The following is a 20,512-nucleotide window of genomic DNA, read 5'->3' as shown; positions in this document are numbered from 1 at the left end:
CCAAAGTTATCTATCGTCATACAGAAGCAGATTTAATCTGCATAAGATACATACTTGAGTTGGCATAAATTATAAATACCAACAACTACTACAATGATATTTTTTATAAATGATGAAGATGGAGATTTTATTTACGTTCTGTTACTGCATTTAAACAGCTGATATAAGGGTTGCTTTTTTTGTTATGTATAAATCTGCTGCGTGGTCTCTTTTTACTACGTATCGGCTTAGTTGTCCGGTACTAAACAAGAGACTATTGGTAATTTATAGCAATTTGTGATGAGTTATAGCCAAATCGTATTATATGATCGGTTGTCCATAGCTGATTTGCTGAAATGTACATTAAAATGTCAAATGCACAAAAATTTGCCAATAATAAATCTTAATAAATGGTTCAAATTCAAGTGGTATCAACTGTCAATCAAAATGTTTTTGTGAGAAAACATTAAGCGAAGTTTCTAAGACAGTATCTCATGCAACGAATTTATGTTAGTATGAACAGTTTTCGAGAAAACCGTTATTAATACTTTTGAACTAAGAACCCTCATTATAACTAATGGCATTATTTTGATTATTTTGATATGTAAATATCTGTTTGCGAGTGTCTCTGTTTCAAACTCGCTACCAGTTTCAGTTTATTTCAACATAAGCTCAAGTTTAAGATCAAATTTGAAGTTGGGTAATTTTCATATTTCAATTCTATTTCTCTTGAGAATACTATAATCCTACCAAGAATTAAGAAGTACTTGACATTTAAGATTAAGCTAGCTGAAAAGCCGATTTAATTCTAAAAATATTTGTTTTGGGTGGTATTGATAATTGCGTTCATATTGAACTTTTAAATAAAATTAAGTTTAAAATTGTAAAAATTCCTTGGCATATACCATTGGATTAGCAACAAGCAACAAGACTTTTGATGGAATGTGTTCTTGTTAATTTTAGTTTTTTTTTTTAGATTTATGTTTTTCTTTTTGTTTTGTTTGTTAGACGTCGCGCATGTCTAGTTGAGATATATACGTGTATATACATTTATGTATGATAAAAAGTTGTTGCTTGGAAATCAAGCAACTGATTTGAAATCCATTCAATACTGCTTTATTCACATAATAGTCTTTTGGAGCGTTGAGTTTAAGATCTTTATACAAACACAATATTGTTGTTGTTATTTCTTTTTGTATCTACCAATACTTGAACAAATTCAGCAAAATACCACCTTTGAGCTGCTCAGATATACGTTTGAATCGGGCTCAAGCAATTTTTTTTGAACTGTTGCTTTTATACAGTACACCAACAAAACAATACATTGTGACTGCAATTTGTTTATGTTGTAACCAACCGTTCCGTTCGTCACAACTACTGCCGCTGTTCCATTGAGAGCAATAAAGTCAGTTGAACGCTGCACAGTGGGATGTTTTGTAAATTTATCGTAAAATATAAAAAAAAAATCTTCTACACTGAAAAAACAGTGAACCTACCAGGAAGAAAATTTTCGATTAATTTTGAATATTTTTAGAAAATTTTAACTAAACAGTATTACAATCATTAAAATAAGTAAATTTTTTTCGACAAATTCAAGAAAATTTATTAGACATATTTAAGTTTTTTCACTTGTTAAAGAAAAATTTGTAGTTTGAAGGAAAGAATTGGAGTTCAAAATTACAAGAATGTCTTTAGTGACATACGAAGTTGACATGATGAACGCATTTGTAGTAAAATTTGCAAATTTAGAGAAATACTGAACTAGTTTGTGGAAGACACGAATTTAGTTAATCTTTATGCTTCATTTGTGTATATTTTTTCCCCGTTGTTTAGTTCATTTAACTAACGTCCACACAAAATTATTAGAGTAAAGGAAACTTTCTCCCAACATAATAATCCCATCAACTAAAATAAAGTTAAATTTGCTTTAGTGAAATAGAGAGTTCACTTTTTTTGAGTGTACACGCAAAGAAAAAACGTTTGGAAAACGTGTACCGAAAACGTTTTTCTTTTGTTAGAGTTTTTTTTTTTGCTTCGAAAATTGTAAATCTTTATCACCAAAAAAATTTCTTTGTTACAAAATTTTTATTTTTTCAACAAAAAAAGTTATTTTTGAAACAACAACACAGTACATTTCGTTTATATCAAACACTGTTCTTTTCTGACTTTAGGTCTCTAATAAGACACATTTTACAGTTCAAAATTTAATATACTACAATGTAATGTTGAACATTTTTTCGGAATCTTCTGGAATATATGTAAAAAAAAACAAAAAAAAAACTTTGGTCGAAGCAGGGATCGAACCCACGACCCTTGGCATGCAAGTCGGACGTAGCAACCACTGATCCACGGTGCCAAACTAAATGTTTGTTTCTGTTAAATAAACTTTGTTTATTCGGTTCGTGGGCGCCGCAAGCTATGCTATATAAATATAACTTATATGGATATTTATCTATTGATGACCATAACAGGTACATAGCTCAGTGGTTAGTGTGTTGGCTTACAAAGTGCATGGTCCGCGGTTCGATTCTCCGTCCAGGCGAAAGGTAAAAAAATTTTAAAAATTTATAAAATCGTATAATTTCTTCTACATTGTTGGTATTACAGGAAAAGGTGTTAAGAACTAAAAAAACTCGTGGATGTGAGAAAGATGTGAGGGAAAATGCAATTAGCAAGAAAATAATGTTTTTTTTTTGAGTTTGTCTTTATGAAATTGTTTTTACATCCTGGAAAAGAATATACGTTTATCACAAAAAGTATATACTTTTCTCCCAAATACACCTCCTTAAAGCGAAAAGCAATTGAGAAACGAACTTTGTTTGTCTAAAATTTCGTTTGGGAGGAAAGGATTAATTTTTTTGCGTGTACCCGAAATAGATCGATATTACACTCAAAAAAATGAACCCTCTATTTCATTAAAGCCAATTTAACTTTATTTTAGTCCATGTTTGGAGAAAGTTTCCATTACTTTTGTAATAATTTTCTGCGTATGTTTGTTAAATTCTAATTCGTTGTCTTTGCTTGTTATCTACTAATTCGTACACGCAAAGAAAAAAAACGTTTGGAAAACGTGTACCGAAAACGTTTTTCTTTTGTTAGAGTTTTTTGAATTGCTTCGAAAATTTTAAACTTTTATCACCAAAAAAATTCGTTTGTTACAAAGTTTTTATTTTTTCAATTAAAAAAGTTATTTTTGAAACAACGACAGAGTCCATTTCGTTTATATCAAACACTGTTCTTTTCTGACTTTTGGCCTTTAATAAAACACATTTTACAGTTCAAAATTTAATATAGTACAATGTAATGTTGAACATTTTTTCGGAATCTTCCGAACATATGTGGAATGTATGTAAAAAAAAAAAAAAAACTTTGGTCGAAGCAGGGATCGAACCCACGACCCTTGGCATGAGAGTCAGACGTAGCAACCACTGCTCCACGGTGCCAAACTAAATGTTTGTTTCTGTTAAATAAACTTTGTTTATTCGGTTCGTGGGCGCCGCAAGCTATGCTATATAAATATAACTTATATGGATAATTATCTATTGATGACCATAACAGGTACATAGCTCAGTGGTTAGTGTGTTGGCTTACAAAGTGCATGGTCCGCGGTTCGATTCTCCGTCCAGGCGAAAGGTAAAAAAAATTTAAAAATTTATAAATTCGTATAATTTCTTCTACATTGTTGGTATTACAGGAAAAGGTGTTTAGAACTAAAAAACTCGTGGATGTGAGAAAGATGTGAGGGACAATGCAATTAGCAAGAAAAAAAATTTTTAGTTAGTCTTTATGAAATTGTTGTTACATCCTGGAAAAGAATAAATGTTTATCACAAAAAGTATATACTTTTCTTCCTAATACACTTCCTTACAGCGAAAAGCAAATAAGAAACGAACTTTGTTTGTCTAAAATTTCGTTTGGGAGGAAAGAATTATTTTTTTGCGTGTACTTCTCACAAAATAATTCATTATTTCTTTAAAATTGTGATACCGGCGTGCAAAATGCAAAAATGTCTTTAGTAGCATACAAAGTTCGAGATTGGGAAAATTTATTAAGCTCAAAATTATTAAGCTCAAGGAATCTTTCTCAAATCATAATAATTCCATGAACTAAAAAAGAATAAAATTGGCTTAGTGCTATATATAGGGTTCACTTTTTTTGAGTGTTTTGAGCCCCTTGGTATTGGCCAAACCGTACGTCTGTCATGAATTTGTTGTTAACACGTCCGTCCGTCTGTCATGAATTTGTTGTTAACACGTCCGTCCGTCTGTCATGAATTTGTTGTTAACACGATTCCGGTCGCAATAATTAGCCGATTTTGGTGAAATTTGGCAAATGTTGTTTGGAAAAAATCGGATCTAATTTAGATATAGCTCCCATACAAGAAATATACTCATATAACATTGGTTTGAGCAATTTTGGCCCACTAGTACAGGATAAGGGTTAAATCGGTAAAACATCATCGAAATTAGTTCAAATTTAGATATAGCTCCCATATATATGTATCGCCCGATTTGTCGAAATTAGGCCATAATATCCTTATTTAGTAAGCAATTTTTCTCAAAGCTGGAAAACTGTAATCTATTATTGTACTAAATAATCCTGCAAAATATCATCGAAAACAATTCATATATAGATATAAATTTCATATATATGATTTACGAAATGTGGCCATAATATCCCGTTTTCTTAAACGAACTTACACTGAAAAAAACAATGAACCCATCAGGAGAAACAATTTTAATTAATTTTAGAAAAATTTGATTATTTCAATAAATTTTAACTAAACACAGAAAAATATTCACGAAAATTGTTCGAATTAAAATCTTAATTTTAATTTAATCTTAATTTAACAAAAAAAATCAATTAAAAATTTAATTGCATCAACAAACTTTTTAATTGAAATAATAATCAATCACACTAATTAGTAGTATCAATTACTTTTTTAATTGGATTTAATTGATACTATCATTTCTGTGATTGAAGATATTTCAATTAAAAAATTAATTGGATCAATTAATTTCGTGATTGAATCAGAAAAAAATTTTGTATTAGAAACACAGATATTATCGCAATTTCACAAAAATTAGTTAATAATTTTCGACAAATTCAAGAAAATGTATTGTGTTTCACTTATTAAAGAAAATTTCGTTGTTTGATGGAAAAAAGTGGAGTTAAAAATTGCAAAAAAGTCTATAGTGCCATACGAAGTTCAAAATGGGCGCATTATTGGTAAAATTTAAAAATTTTAAGAAATTCTGAACTATTTTATGGTAGACACGAATTTAGTTAATCTTTATGCTTCATTTGTGTATAACATATTTGTCCCGTTGTTTAGTTCATTTAACTAACGTCCGCAAAAGAATATTAGAGTAAAGCAAACTTTCACCAAAGATAATAATTTCATGAACTGAAATAAAGTTAAATTGGCTTTAGTGAAATATAGGGTTCACTTTTTTTGAGTGTAATCAAATTTCATTGATTTGTTTTGAAAAAGGGTTCATTTGATTTGAAAAAGGGTTCGTTTGAAGTGAAAATGCTATATATAATTGAATAAATAAATCATTATAAATATGTATCGTAAGTCGATGAATACACACAAAGAAAATTTCATTAAAATTGAGCCAACGACAAAATGTTCATTGCTATAACGAAAAATTTTCATTTTAGGAGTAATTGTGACTCGGGGAGTCTACGGAGGTTAAATGTTGCCTTCAATAGCATCATCCGTTATGTGTATGGACTGAATAGGCGACAACGGGTCGCACATCTAGCGAATTCTCTGTATGGTTTCAGCTTTCAGACTCTCCTCAATTCAAAGGCTTTGATATTTTTGCAGAAACTTATAGTAAAACGGACACCGGATAACTTGTATTACAAATTGAGATTCGCAAGATCAACCAGAGGAAGAAAAATAATACCATTTAGGCGTCGATGTCTTGTTTCCGAATGGCATTTCTTTATCAGTACAATACGTCTTTGGAACACATTACCGAGCAACATACAAAGCATCAGCAACCCCTTTATTTTTAAAAAGCGAATACTACAATTGTATCGGAATTAATTTACATCTATCTTGTCCTTCATAAACTTCTATTTACATACTATCACGTCTTTGCATTTAAATGTTAAATTTTTCTTCGATATTATTATAAATACTAATAACATATTACTTTTCAAAAATTATTTATTATATAAATTATTAATATTTAAAAGAAATGTTTTTCCTCAATTTTTTTTTATAAAATTTCCCATAATATGAATTATTGTAATCCTAATTAAGATGGATATTATTTCAACTATTGAAATCTGCACTATAATTATAAGACATTGTCTTGCTGTGTAGAAATATACAAATAAATAAATAAATAAATACAATGAAATAAATCGTTAATAGTACGAAACGTTACGTTGATTAACAGAAAATTCGTTATAATAACGAAAAATTTCATTGTATTAACGAATTTGTTTCATTGGCTCACTTTTAATGAAACATTTCGTTAATATAACGAAAATTTTTCTATCAGTGTAGTCACTTTACCAAACTTCGACTTGGCAATCTCCTACAAAACACAATACAATTTATCGAAACTATATTTATCTTCTCCCCACTGTGCATCAAAGTGTTGATGTTTCTGTATTTGTTCGCTTCATTTTCTGCTGCGACGGCGCAATGATGTTTGCTACTCCATTGGGGGATTGATCCCCCCACATTTGATATTTTGAGCAAACAGTACGAATGCGACAGCAAACGAAACAAAACCCAAACGCGCTAAACCAACTCGTTAAACAAAAAGTGACATGAACCGTGTAAACACCAACACCACTACACTTCACTCATAACAATCTTGGATAAAGCAAAAAGAAAATATCAACATTAATAGTTTTTTCCGAATACAAAAAAAATATAAATTAATAAATATACCTGTTAGTTCCAAACAAAAGGGAGGGAGAAAAATAGCAAAAACTACAATTAACAACAGCAACAACACTTTTACTTTAGTTCATACCTAAGACTCACGCTCTAACGATTTGGCTTTCGCCCTCTCCCAAAAACAGATTTACCGTTATATTTGGCTCGTTATGCAAAAGGTAAGGTAAGAAGGCTTCTACACCCTCAAAAAAAATCGCTTCTCTAACATATATTCCAAACATATTTTGCAGGAAGCACATATATTATTGGATACTGCCGAAACATTAATACGTTTGTTTTATGTGAGCATATTATATGTTTGGAAGCATTTTGAGTCCAAAAATAGTATATGCTTGGAAGAATTCCTCAAAGAAGATTGTGCTCATTCCCTCACATAATTTTCATTTCCACGAAATTTTTGAGTTCTTCGCATCTTTTTCTGTAATACAAATATGCTGTTTTTTTTCAAATGTCTATTTTCTTGGTTCAGAATGTCTATTCTCTTTATTCCGAATACTCATTCTAATATTCAAATTAAATAATATTTAGACTTAAGCATATTAAATTTTTGGCCTTATCATGAAACAGTTTTCCGAAACAACATACAAGCGGTTTCACAGAAATTGCTCTCATTTCATTCTCTCGCTGCGTTATGTTGATATCTTTCAACATAACAACCCTCCCGTTTTTCATCTCTATTTCTTTCTCTATATTAAAATAAATTTGTAAATTTATATATGTTTACATTCACACATATTATTTTTATGAAACATTCATGCCCCAAACATAATATATTCTAACATATTAACATATGTGTCCCAAACATTTTGTGTTAGTTTAGGAACATTACATGTTTGCACTTAAATATATTGTGTTTAAAAATTGTGCCCGAAACACATTTTGTTTATATCGGAACATATGAAAAACATATTTTTCTAACAGTGTACTTGCCATAAACTCCCCACAATTCTCATACACGGTGATTCTGTGATAGTATTGGTGATTGTGGTAGACCATACACATTCTTGTGGCTTTCAACCAAAACTATAGAAAACAACAACAACGATCAAACAAAGACATAAATGGCTACCAGTAAATATAGCCTAAAACCTAAAACTAAATAAAAGATAATTGAAACCATTGAAAATCGCGTTTAAAACAATCTCTATAAGAAAACAAAAAACAAAAACTAAACAAATGTATTGTATGGGCGATTTAATGACAAAAAACGGGACGGACCATTTCAAATGTTGTGAATTTTTAGCATTTGAAATTTTAACTTCTTGTTATACTCAACCGGACATTACTAGACAAACCATAAAACCTAAGACAAGTCAAGTACTTGCGTTTGCCCAGTACATATTGTTATTCTTCTTCTTTTCCTTCTTCTTATTAATAGATATTCATAACGGCCAACGTAATTGTGATTGTGCCGTCGAATGTTTCAAAGAGACAAATTCCAGAGTTGTGTTTGTGAGTCTGTGAACGTTAATATTTCAATTTGAAAATGATCAAAATAACAAAAACAACAAGGAATAAAGGCAACAAATTATAGAAATAAAGATATTGTACATATAAAGAGTATGGGTAAAAAAAATTATGCATGAATGTATGTATGTAAGTGTGGCCATAAGTTTGAAAGTACATAACCTTGAGTTAGTGTTGAGTTGAACAGCAATTATAACTGAAGAAAAAACGAAACAAACCAACGAAACTATTAATGCTGGTATCTAAGAAAACAACAACAACAATAAACAAATAAATAAGAAATACTTAACAACAAGATGAAAAAGTGTTAAAGTACCTAACACCTTATACAGAAATATACATATATAACCAAATATAGTTTGATGTCAAAAAAAAAAAACAAATCTCAAGTAGTGATCAATTCTTATGTACCACCAAATTGGAATATACTTAAAAAGAACCAAAAAAATTAGTAATTCTAATTAATGACCAATAGATAAACCTCAGGGTTTTGGCAATTCGATAGGTCAATTGGCTTGATTGTACATGGTCTACAGCATAACCCACACACTCTTCTTCTGTAGATTTTGTTATAATTCTCATTTGTTATTACTAATTATGATAATAAATAATGATTTTTAGATTGTTTAATGAGCCATCCATCTACTTTGATGTGGTATTAATATTTTTGTTTCTTTTATTGTTTTTCGCATTCTTTTACGTGGAGATTTGCAGGCAATTATTTGAACTCTCGGTTAGGCAAATGAATTAACTCATATCTCATATTTAAACGTCCGTCATAAGTAAACGCCAACAAAGAAACAAAACCAACGAAGGAGAACCCCCCGCAGCACCAGCCATAGAACAGCTATAACAACATTCACAATGAATTACTTAACGATATTTGTATTTCTAATAGTAAACGGTAAGTTATTGACAAATTAAGATTGAATGATTGCTATAATAAATATGCTAATTTTTCAAAACAACAATAGAGCCAAAAACAATAAAATATGGTGTACCCACTTGATGGAATCCAAAAAATCAATCTCGCTAACAGTTTTTACTTTCAATAAATGATCAAGCATCAATCAAACCCACACACTCTCTTAGACATGAGGGCCTACAAAATATTTTATGTGTGAATTTCTTTTCATATTTTATGACCTGTTCCGTAATTCTATGATAATTAAATTAAAATAACATAATTTTTTGTCTTTTGCATATTTTTATTTCATCATACATTCATTCAACACGAAAACAGATCATTTGTGTAATTCGTTAATGAATTCATGTTTGTGAAATATCTCTACAATGGTTTGGGAAGTATTTCTAATTTGGCATTGAGTGTGAGATACAGATACCATAATAGAATAAACATAAATTGTATTACTTGCTTTATATATTTTAAATTAAAACAAGGCAATTTTCAACGGAGAACCTAAACTAAATTCTTAACCCTGTTGAGATAATAGGAAACAATTTCTTTTTGTGTGGGCATTAGTATTTTTTAAACAAATGGAGAATACATGAATATAGGTTTTAAAATTATAGGATAGAGAGAGGGAGATTTAATAAGTAAAGAAGTTAGTCGAAACTGGTGAAAATTGGTGGTTTTGGATCTTAAATTTCCACCGACATTCTAATACACTCCCAACCGTGTTGATTTCCGAAATTAAATAACCCAAAACGGTATCCTACTTCATTGGAGCCGCATTACCTTTCGATAGAAATTGCCAAAGGTCCTTTAAACACAATCTTTAAACAAATTATATTAATCAGATTGGGCATAATAGCAGATTGAACATAATATAAGTAATAAAATTTATACTTATGGTATTTCTAAAGATAATTACGTATGTAGTAATATTAATTACGTATGTAACAATATTGATAAACTATGAAAATTGTTCTTGATTCCTTAACGCTTGATATTTTATGTGTTCAATCCATGTGAAAAGGCAATCGTTACTTTCGTCGTACACCCTCAAAAAAAATCGCTTGTCTAACATATGTTCCAAACATATTTTGCAGGAAGCACATATATTATTGGATACTGCCGAAACATTAATATGTTTGTTTTATGTGAGCATATTATATGTTTGGAAGCATTTTGAATCCAAAAATAGTATATGCTTGGAAGAATTCGTCAAAGAAGATTGTGCTCATTTCCTCAGATAATTTTCACTTCCACGAAATTTTTGAGTTCTTCGCATCTTTTTCTGTAATACAAATATGCTGTTTTTTTTCAAATGTCTATTCTCTTGGTTCCGAATGTCTATTCTCTTTATTCCGAATACTCATTCTAATATTCAAATTAAATAATATTTAGACTTAAGCATATTACATTTTTGGCCTTATCCTGAAACAGTTTTCCGAAACTACATACAAGCGGTTTCACAGAAATTGCTCTCATTTCATTCTCGCTGTGTTATGTTGATATCTTTTTATTCAACCCTCCTGGTTTCCATCTCTATTTCTTTCTCTATACTAACTCTCTCTCTCTCTCTCTCTGTCGCTCTCTGAATAAAGTATCACAACATATATATGTTTACTCGAAATTTGTAAATTTATATATGTATACATTCACACATATTATTTTTATGAAACATTCATGCCCCAAACATAATATATTCTAACATATTAACATATGTGTCCCAAACATTTTGTGTTAGTTTAGGAACATTACATGTTTGCACTTAAATATATTGTGTTTAAAAATTGTGCCCGAAACACATTTTGTTTATATAGGAACATATGAAAAACATATTTTTCTAACAGTGTATGAATCTGATAAACAAACAACAATTCGAGATATGCACACGAGGTGGCCATGAATTCTGAATGGTCCAAAGGCCTAACACAGCCTATGTAATTGTGTAACTATCCTCACGAAGATTTTATTATGAAAATTAAATTATTCCACTCATAGGTTTAGCTTCCCATGATCTAGGATATAACCAGTAATTGTTGAACTCAATTTCTCCATATTTTAGTTTTTCGTTAGTTGATTGTTTACATGTTGTCAAGGCACCCGACGCATTGAAAAGTTAAAAGTTCGTCAACTTCATGCCGTCATATGCACACGTTACGTTGTCGTGTAACTCAAACAATATCATTTTAACATATAACGTACACCCTCAAAAAAAAAACGCTTCTGTAACATATACCCCGAACACATTTTGCTTCAAGCATATATATTTTCAGGATTGGTCCAAAGAAAATATTGTTTGTATTGTTCAAACATATTATGTTACACCTAAGGGCATACACTGGTAGTAAAAAGTTTTAATGAAATTTTCTTTGTGTAGATATATTTATAAGGTGCCAATTGGTTACTTCCATTATTTTACTTGCAGCATACTCTCTAGTTCTCTCTTTCATATATGTTTATAGGCTATTTCCAAATTAATATATGTTTGCATCTAAGCATATTATATTTACAAACATTTTATGTCCCAAACATAATAAAAGGTTGGCTGATAAGTCCCCGGTCTAACAAAGAAAAACACATTTTTTGTCAAAATTCGTTTTTATTATTCAACATAGTTTCCTTCAAGAGCGATACAACGATTATAACGACCTTCCAATTTTTTGATACAATTTCGGTAGTACTCCTTCGGTTTTGCCTCACAATAGGCCTTAGTTTGGGCGATCACCTCTTCATTGCAGCCAAATTTTTTCCCTGCGAGCATCCTTTTGAGGTCTGAGAACAAGAAAAAGTCGCTGGGGGCCAGATCTGGAAAATACAGTGGGTGGGGAAGCAATTCGAAGCCCAATTCATGAGTTTTTGCCATCGTTCTCAATGACTTGTGGAGCGGTGCGTTGTCTTAGTGGAACAACACTTTTTCTTCTTCATATGGGGCCGTTTTGCCGCGATTTCGACCTTCAAACGCTCCAATAACGCGATATAGTAGTCACTGTTGATGGTTTTTCCCTTCTCAAGATAATCGATAAAAATTATTCCATACGCATCCCAAAAAACAGAGGCCATTACTTTGCCAGCGGACTTTTGAGTCTTTCCACGCTTCGAAGACGGTTCACCGGTCGCTGTCCACTCAGCCGACTGTCGATTGGACTCAGGAGTATAGTGATGGAGCCATGTTTCATCCATTGTCACATATCGACGGAAAAACTCGGGTGTATTAAGAGTTAACAGTTGCAAACACCGCGCAGAATCATCAACACGTTGTTGTTTTTGGTCAAATGTGAGCTCGCGCGGCACCCATTTTGCACAGAGCTTCCGCATATCCAAATATTGGTTTTTTCATACTTTTAATGGGTAATTTTAACTTTTTTTGTTTCAAAGAGGTTACAAACAGAGTAAGAAATTATAAAATGGTAGAAATCATTTAAATTTTGTCGAAAAAATACTACTTCCCATCTGAAAAAATTGTGAATTTTTGAAAATATTTGCAGTCAAACGTTTTCGACAAGCGTTAGAATCCATTAAATCATTTATTTGGCAAAATATAACAGAATTTGTTTATTTACATCCAAAACATTGAATTCGGATCACACCTAAAGAAGTGATGCAAATTCAGTGCAACGGCTGTTGAAAAGAGGACTTCCGTCCTATGACAAGCCCATGTTAAATTCATCGCTTCTGCGTCAATTTTGCACCACTTCCGGATCCAAAAAGAACATTTTCATTACTTTTTTGGCGACGCTTTTTTTGCTGGGTTGATGAATGATATGACCAACACGTTCCTCCTCTGCTATCTCGATCAACTTCATTTTACGGTGATTCAAAATCATTTTGTGGATTTTTTTATGTTTTCGACGGTAACCACCTCTTTCGGGCGTCCACTGCGTTCACCGTCCTCCGTGCTCATTTCACCACGCTTGAATTTTGCATACCAATCAATTATTGTTAATTTCACTGTGGCAGAGTCCGGAAACTCATTATCAAGCCAAGTTTTTGCTTCCACCGTATTTTTTCCCTTCATAAAACAGTATTTTATGAAAACACTTCCATTTTTTTCACATTAACAAAAGTTGCTTCACAAAAGACGCTCTATCTCACAAACTAATTGACTTACAGACGTCAAATTTTGACACTAATCATTTGAAGGTTGGTACTATATAAAAATAATAGCGACGCCATCTATGTGTCAGACCGGGGACTTATCAGCCAACCTGTTATGTTCTAGCATATTAACATATATGTCCCAAACATATTACGCTAGTTTATGAACATTATATGGTTGCACTTACAAATATTGTGTTAAAAAAATTGAGTTCCAAACATATAATATTTACACCCAAACATATGAAAACAGTGTTTAACGTCCGTGTACGCACGCATGACGGGATGGTAATTTCAGTAAGAAGAAGTGTTTTATGTATGGATGACAAATCATATGCTTTTTCGTTATAAATTCTTCTGTTGATTAAGAAAATTTCATAATTTGAAGGAAAAAATGGAGTCAAAAATTGGTAAAAAATTATAATTATAATAAGGAAATTTTAATTTTGTGTTCATGAACTAAAAATGTTAAATCGGCTACCGAAATTGTATAGAAATGAAATAAATTGATGGTTTAGAATTTTAAAAGCTAAAATAAGCTATTTGGGAAAGGAAAAATTTAAAATCAAACTAAATGCCATTAAAGCAAAAGACAAAGTATTAACTGTATCCATGGCTGCACGCTCACAAAAAATCGCTTCTGTAACATATACTCCCAAACATATTTTGCTTCAAGCATATATATTTTTGGGTATTGCTTAAACATTTATATGTTTGATCTCTTCCAATATATAATATGTTTGAAAGCATATTGGTCTAAACAATATATGTTTGGGTAGTCTAAGTTCCAAACATTTTGTATTTTTGCATCCAAATTCAATAATGTTGTCTTCCAAAATCAATATGTTATTATGTGAACATATAATATGTTTGGAAGCATTTTGCACCCAAAAATATTATATGCTTAAAAAAATTCTCCCAAACAATATTGTGCTCAAAATTTTATTTATTTATTTATATATTTACAATTATAATGAATTATGAAAATAAACAGGTAATATAGGTGCTAAGATAGGTTTTCGACCTGAATGCTCAAAATTTTGTTTCTGCCCAATTGTATATTCCCCCACATCTTTCTCACTTCCACGAGATTTTTTAGTTCTTAGCACCTTTTTCTGTAATACAAACATTGTAGAAGAAATTATTAAATTGTATGATTTTTTTTTATTTTAATTTTACCTTTTGCCGGACGGGGATTCGAACAGCGGACCACACAGTTTGTAAGGATCAAAGAAGTAGCTGATCAATTGCTAAAGGAAAAATAAAATGTTAATTTTGTAATAACAAGCAACAACCACCAACTTAATTCAATATCGCTCCCTGTTAAATAGCGCTCCAAGCTACTAAACACATATATGTTTATAGGCTATTTCTAAATTAATATATGTTTGCATCCAAGCATATTATATTTACAAACATTTTATGTCCCAAACATAATATGTTCTAACATATTAACATATATGTCCCAAACATGTTATGCTAGTTTATGAACATTATATGCTTGCACTCAAAAATATTGTGTTTAAAAATTTGTGTTCCAAACATATAATGTTTATAGCCAAACATATGAAAAACAGTCTTTTTCATCCGTGTGGTCATTCCTAATATAGTTCGATGATGGCATTTTTTAACCCTTAGATGCGCACTGTATCTTTTAAGATGCAACTGGAAAAAATTCTTACGCCTTAAAATTCGAATTCGAAGCGAATTCCATGAAATTAAGTTTATTGTATTTAATACATCATAGCGCCATTTTTAAAAATATGTTTTGTTTTACTTCTGAGTAGTCTGCAGTCAAAAATAAAAATCAAATTTTCACCAAAAATTCAAAAAACTACAAATTAGAAATTAAATAATATTTACCAGAGATAAAGGTATTGTTGAAAAAAAAAACTGTGAAAACATATTTTTATTCTCTACTAAAATCAAATTGTTTATTTGTATATAAAAACTTAGTTTAATTCGCACCGTATTTTTTAAGATACAACCACTATTTAAAACAAGTATATACAGCAGTAAGTTCGGCCGGGCCGAATCTTAAATACCCACCACCATGAACCAAATATTAGGGTTTCCTTTCAAATTTCAGGAGGATACTTCCCGAAGATAAATTTAAAGATTTCACCTATGAGGACTATATCAGATTCTGGATTTATAAGAACCATTTTTGTTTGAGTTTTAGAGGAATCATTAACATCTCTTGTAAGTGTGCAAGAAAATTATAAAATAACGTCTTGATTTGAAATCTTAAATCTGTAGAAGTAATATCTGGAAATTTTACATTGAGTTTCAAGCAATTTTCATGATCAGTGCGCCTTCTACACACTCAAGAAGTGAAGTCGGTCTATATGGAGGCATTACCAAATGGACCGATAAAACCTTAATCCGATACACGTTTTTGTGAGCCTAAGATACCAGAATATTTACAATTTCAGGCAAATCAGATAAAAGCTACGGTTTCTAGAAACCCAAGGAGTTAAATCGGGAGATCGTTCTTATGGGGGCTATACTAAAATATGGACCGATACTCACCGTTTTCAGCACACCTCTTTATGACCAGAAAATACCTCTAGATTTCCAATTTCAGGCAAATGGGATAAAAACTTCTGATTCTAGAAGCCCAAGAAGTAAAATCGGGAAATCGGTCTATATGGGGGCTATACCAAAATATGGACCTATACTCACTATTTTTGGTACACCTCTTTATGGTCCTACAATACCTCTAGATTTCCAATTTCAGACAAATTGAATAAAAACTACGGTTTCTATAAGCACAAGACCCCAAATCGGGAGGTCGTTTTATATGGGGACCATACCAAAACATGGACCGATACTCACAATTTTTGGCACACGTATTTGTGGTCCTACAATACCTCTAGATTTCCAAATTCAGGTAAATTGAATAATTTTCCATGAGCCCAAGAAGTAAAATCGGGAGACCGGTCTAAATGGGGGCTATACCAAAACATGGACCGATACTCACCATTTTTGGCACACCTCTTTATGGTAATAAAATACCTCTAGATTTCAAATTTCAGGCAAATTGGATAAAAACTACGATTTCTATAAGCCCAAGACCCCAAATCGGGAGGTCGGTTTATATCAGGTCGGGACTATATCAAAACCTGGACCGATATAGCCCATCTTCGAACTTGACCTGCCTGCAGACAAAAGACGAGTTTGTGCAAAATTTCAGGACGATTGCTTCATTATTGAAGACTGTAGCGTGATTACAACAGACAGACAGACAGCCAGACAGACGGACATCGTTATATCGTCTTAGAATTTCTCCCTGATCAAGAATATATATACTTTATATAGAAATCGGAAATCGATATTTCAATGTGTTACAAACGGAATGACAAACTTATTATACCCCCGTCACCATTCTATGGTGGCGGGTATAAAAAACACATAATTTTTTTTCTTCTCTTTTTGTAAAAAAATGCATTTTGCATATTATATGTTTTTTTTCGAAGGAATCAGTGACCTTGTGCATTTAATGGTTTAATGTACACTCTGTACAGACAAAAAATTTTTAAATCGTTCCTAAATTTTACTTATAAAAAAAAACTATATTTGATTAATACAAACTTTTGCGAACCATGTTTCAAGAGCAAAATTTTATTTTTGGACGGGGAACATGCAATATGTTTGTCGCAACCATATAATTTTCTCGGAAACTATGCATCTGATTTCGACAAACATGTTCAACGAGAAAACAACATTTTTGCAACAAAAATGTTCCATTTTCACCGTCTAAAAATAACATTTTGCTCTTGAAACATGTTTGAAACATGTCATGTTGCTTCTCTGCGTTCAATTACCACCCCTGAAGTGTAGAGTAAAACTTAACAAAAACAGATCAAATCATTTAAACACAATTAAATTGATATGATTGCCAATCTCGTACCATTAAATCATGTTTCAATGAAAACATATCAATGAATAAAATACAAATAAACTTTTAGTGAAATACATTGTAGATCATAAAGTATTTTTTCTTTTATTTTTGAATACTTTATTCAAAATGAATTCGTAACACTCTGGTTATACCTTTTTCATTGTTGACCTTAAAAAGGTTTTCTCACTTCAGTGTATCTTCTTGTTTTGTTATCTATGACATAAGAAACAAACTTGGATCACAAAAATAAGAGATCTGCTAATGGAGGGAATTTCAAAACAGAAAAAAAAGAAACGAATAAACCAAATGAATGAACACAATAATTGCCTAGAGTAAATTTGCAACAGTTTTAGAAAAAGTTTATGTATAATTTATGGTTTATTGCTGATTGCATATATTTAAATAATATTAGTTTCAAATAATTATTGAAATAACTATGACATTGAAATAATAGAGGTTTTTATGTAAAATAACTAATATCGTACTCTATATAATTATTAAGAATTGTTATAATTATAATCAGTGATATCCGTTTGCACTGGATGAATCGTTAGTGTGTAAACATAATAATAGGCTTATTTTTTTTTTTCTTAGTAGTTTTTTCTTAGTACAAGCATGTAAAATCCTGAAAACCCCCTTTGTCTGAAGCTTTGAAGCTGTTTTTTAAAGATTCTATATTTCAGAATCTTTGGATTAAGGAAGACTTTTCTTTAAATCAAAAAATGTTTTTTTTTGTACTGTAAAGAAAAATTGGCTTACTTCAATGTGAATTAAATGAATTTTTATATTTGAAAAAGAAAATTTGCTTGCATTAGCTTTCATATTAGGTGTTTTAAACAGAGGAAATTTTTATCGATTCACACTCTTTGATTTGATCGTCAATAGTTTTTAATATATCTCAAAAATAAAATGGAAATTTCTCTACACTGAAAAAAAAGCATACCCGGTTCCAAAGATTTTGTCTTTACTTTAAAAATTTTGGTATTGATTCCGAGCCAAAGAAGCGGAGAATACAAGTTAGGATACTTTTAAGACACAATTCTCTTTTAAATGTGAGTTTTGTGTACTTGCTTCTAGGAAGCAAATTTTAATTTTTCACTTTTCAGCTTTTTTTCTTCATATACTATCAAAGTCCTTTAAAAACGAATTAACGACAACTTTATTTCCCAAATTAAGACTCGACTTCCAGTAGAAATTATGCTATGTTTCAAGTAAAAAACGTAAAATGAAGTGTTGAAAAACATGTCCTATATTTGAACGATTTTTTGCTTTGTAGTCAAGATGCAAAAAGACATCAAATTTAAAGACAATTTCATTAAATTTAAAGAACTTTTCTGAATTATTAAAGTCAAGTTGACCTTAGCCCAAACATTTTTTCTTTCATGTTACGATACCCATTTTTAAGCCAAATCGCTTAATTATAAGGACAACACGACTTCATTGAAAAGTTTATCGACTTTTGGACAAGGAAAAAAAACTTTATATTAGAGAAATGCGTCTTCTATGGTAAGCAAAATTTGCATTTGTATTTTAAAGACATGAAATATTTGACCTCACAATATTTTTTTCAGTGTATGTATTTTATAAAAATTGTATTTATTGTTGGATTGCTTTGGCTTTATTTTAAAGAATCATCCAGATTTTATTCCTTCTCAGTCGATTGATATAGACAGGTCAATAATAAGAGAATATTGTTTCATTTATAAACAGATTTGAATCTTCATAGTCCTGAGGGCCACCCACCCATTTCATCTGAACCGTTAATTGTATCGAAAACACTACTCCAAGATAAGGTTAAGACTAAGACATATTGCTAGAAAAAAAGAGTTAAGTACATATACATACATATATGCAACATACTAACTGTATGGCATAGAAATATTCCGTTCACTTTTGTTTCATGTTGCGACATTTATTGAATCGACCTGAATAATTGACAATCACATACCGGCATACATTATTAACTTAGATTTTGGTTCAAAAGACAACAAAAAATATGTACATTGTATTAAAAGAAAGGGAAATAGATAAAACAGATTGTTGAAAAACTAACAACATTGATTTATCTCTATCTGTACTCAACAAAAATTTACTTTTTTACCTTCCTCCCTTCTTTAAAATAAAGTCCTTTTTAGGGAACTATCTTAGCTTTAAATTTAGCAGACGTCGATTAAATTTTTTAATTAAATTGTTAATTGGAACAATTAATTGTTTAATAAAAACACTCAATTTCTTAACTAACTGTGTGTTCCTAGTTTGTTTAAACAATGATTGTATCAATTAATTTTTTTATTTAAAGACGTAACAATTTTCAATCACTTTCTTAATTGTTTTTATTTTGTGTTTTTATTTTTATTTTAAAAAAATCAATCATTTTTTGAACTGCCTTAGTCTTCCGAGATTGATTAAAACGTTAGGTTAGGTTAGGTTAAAGTGGCAGCCCGATTAATTTCAGGCTCACTTAGACTATTCAGTCCATTGTGATACCACATTTAACTAAAAGTACCTATTACATATGGACACTTCTAGTTTTAAACAATGAACCTTCCCTATTATTTTCTTTTGTTGAACCAATCAGATTGTACCAAAAACATTAACAGACTGCATAAGTTAACGTTTTCCAGGTCCGCCAGTAATCTAAAGCTACTTGCCCTTAAAATTCGCTTACGCCTTACACAAAATGCAGGACACTTAATTGATTCCTTTTCCTCCGCATCATGACAGCTCATACAATAGTTATTATACTTCGCACCAATAGTTTTTGCAAATTCGCCTATCAGACAGCGACCCGTTATAACAGATATCAGGAGTGATATCTGACGTCTTGAGAACACTAGCATATCTAATGTGCGGTTCAAGTTTAAATGGGGCCATATTTGCTTGGTGTCGTTACAACCCTTGCAATGCTCCCATCGAACATTTGCCATCATGACAGCCTTCTCACGCAGTAAGAGTTTGTAGGTAGCCAGAGACATACCAACAGATTCTAGTTCCCCTGGAATATGTAAGGTAGTTCCTAGCCTTGCTAACTCATCTGCTTCGCAGATGATTGTATCATTTATGGCGATTTCGATTGGGAAAAAAGGTGCAACATTCTCGAAATTAATTGCAACATATCAAGGACACTGCCATAGATTTTGGATCCTTTATACCTCACAATATTATAAATTAACAATAACTTTAGAATTACACTATCCTTTGGGCGAAATGTCAATTAGGGAAA

The 20,512-nt window shown here is 31.0% G+C and overlaps 1 protein-coding gene across 7 annotated transcripts in view; it reads left to right on the top strand.

Annotated features, from left to right (window-relative positions):
* The window catches only part of LOC142238172 (uncharacterized), a 41,698-nt gene that overhangs the window by 7,577 nt on the left and 13,609 nt on the right, over window positions 1-20,512 (top strand). For 2 of the 7 annotated variants that reach the window (XM_075309742.1, XM_075309739.1), the window contains exon 2: window positions 9,092-9,281. In XM_075309742.1, the coding sequence (XP_075165857.1) occupies window positions 9,242-9,281 (40 nt within the window). In that variant the 5' untranslated portion in view covers window positions 9,092-9,241. Of the gene's footprint in view, window positions 1-6,768; window positions 6,785-6,816; window positions 7,074-9,083; window positions 9,282-20,512 lie in introns of those variants that run through there. The other 5 variants (XM_075309745.1, XM_075309741.1, XM_075309743.1 and 2 more) reach the window with 5 other exon arrangements.

Source organism: Haematobia irritans, chromosome 5, assembly GCF_050003625.1.
Source record: "Haematobia irritans isolate KBUSLIRL chromosome 5, ASM5000362v1, whole genome shotgun sequence".
Taxonomy (NCBI): domain Eukaryota; kingdom Metazoa; phylum Arthropoda; class Insecta; order Diptera; family Muscidae; genus Haematobia; species Haematobia irritans.
The sequence above is the reverse complement of the archived record's forward strand: the minus strand, read 5'-3'. Positions and strand labels throughout refer to the sequence as shown.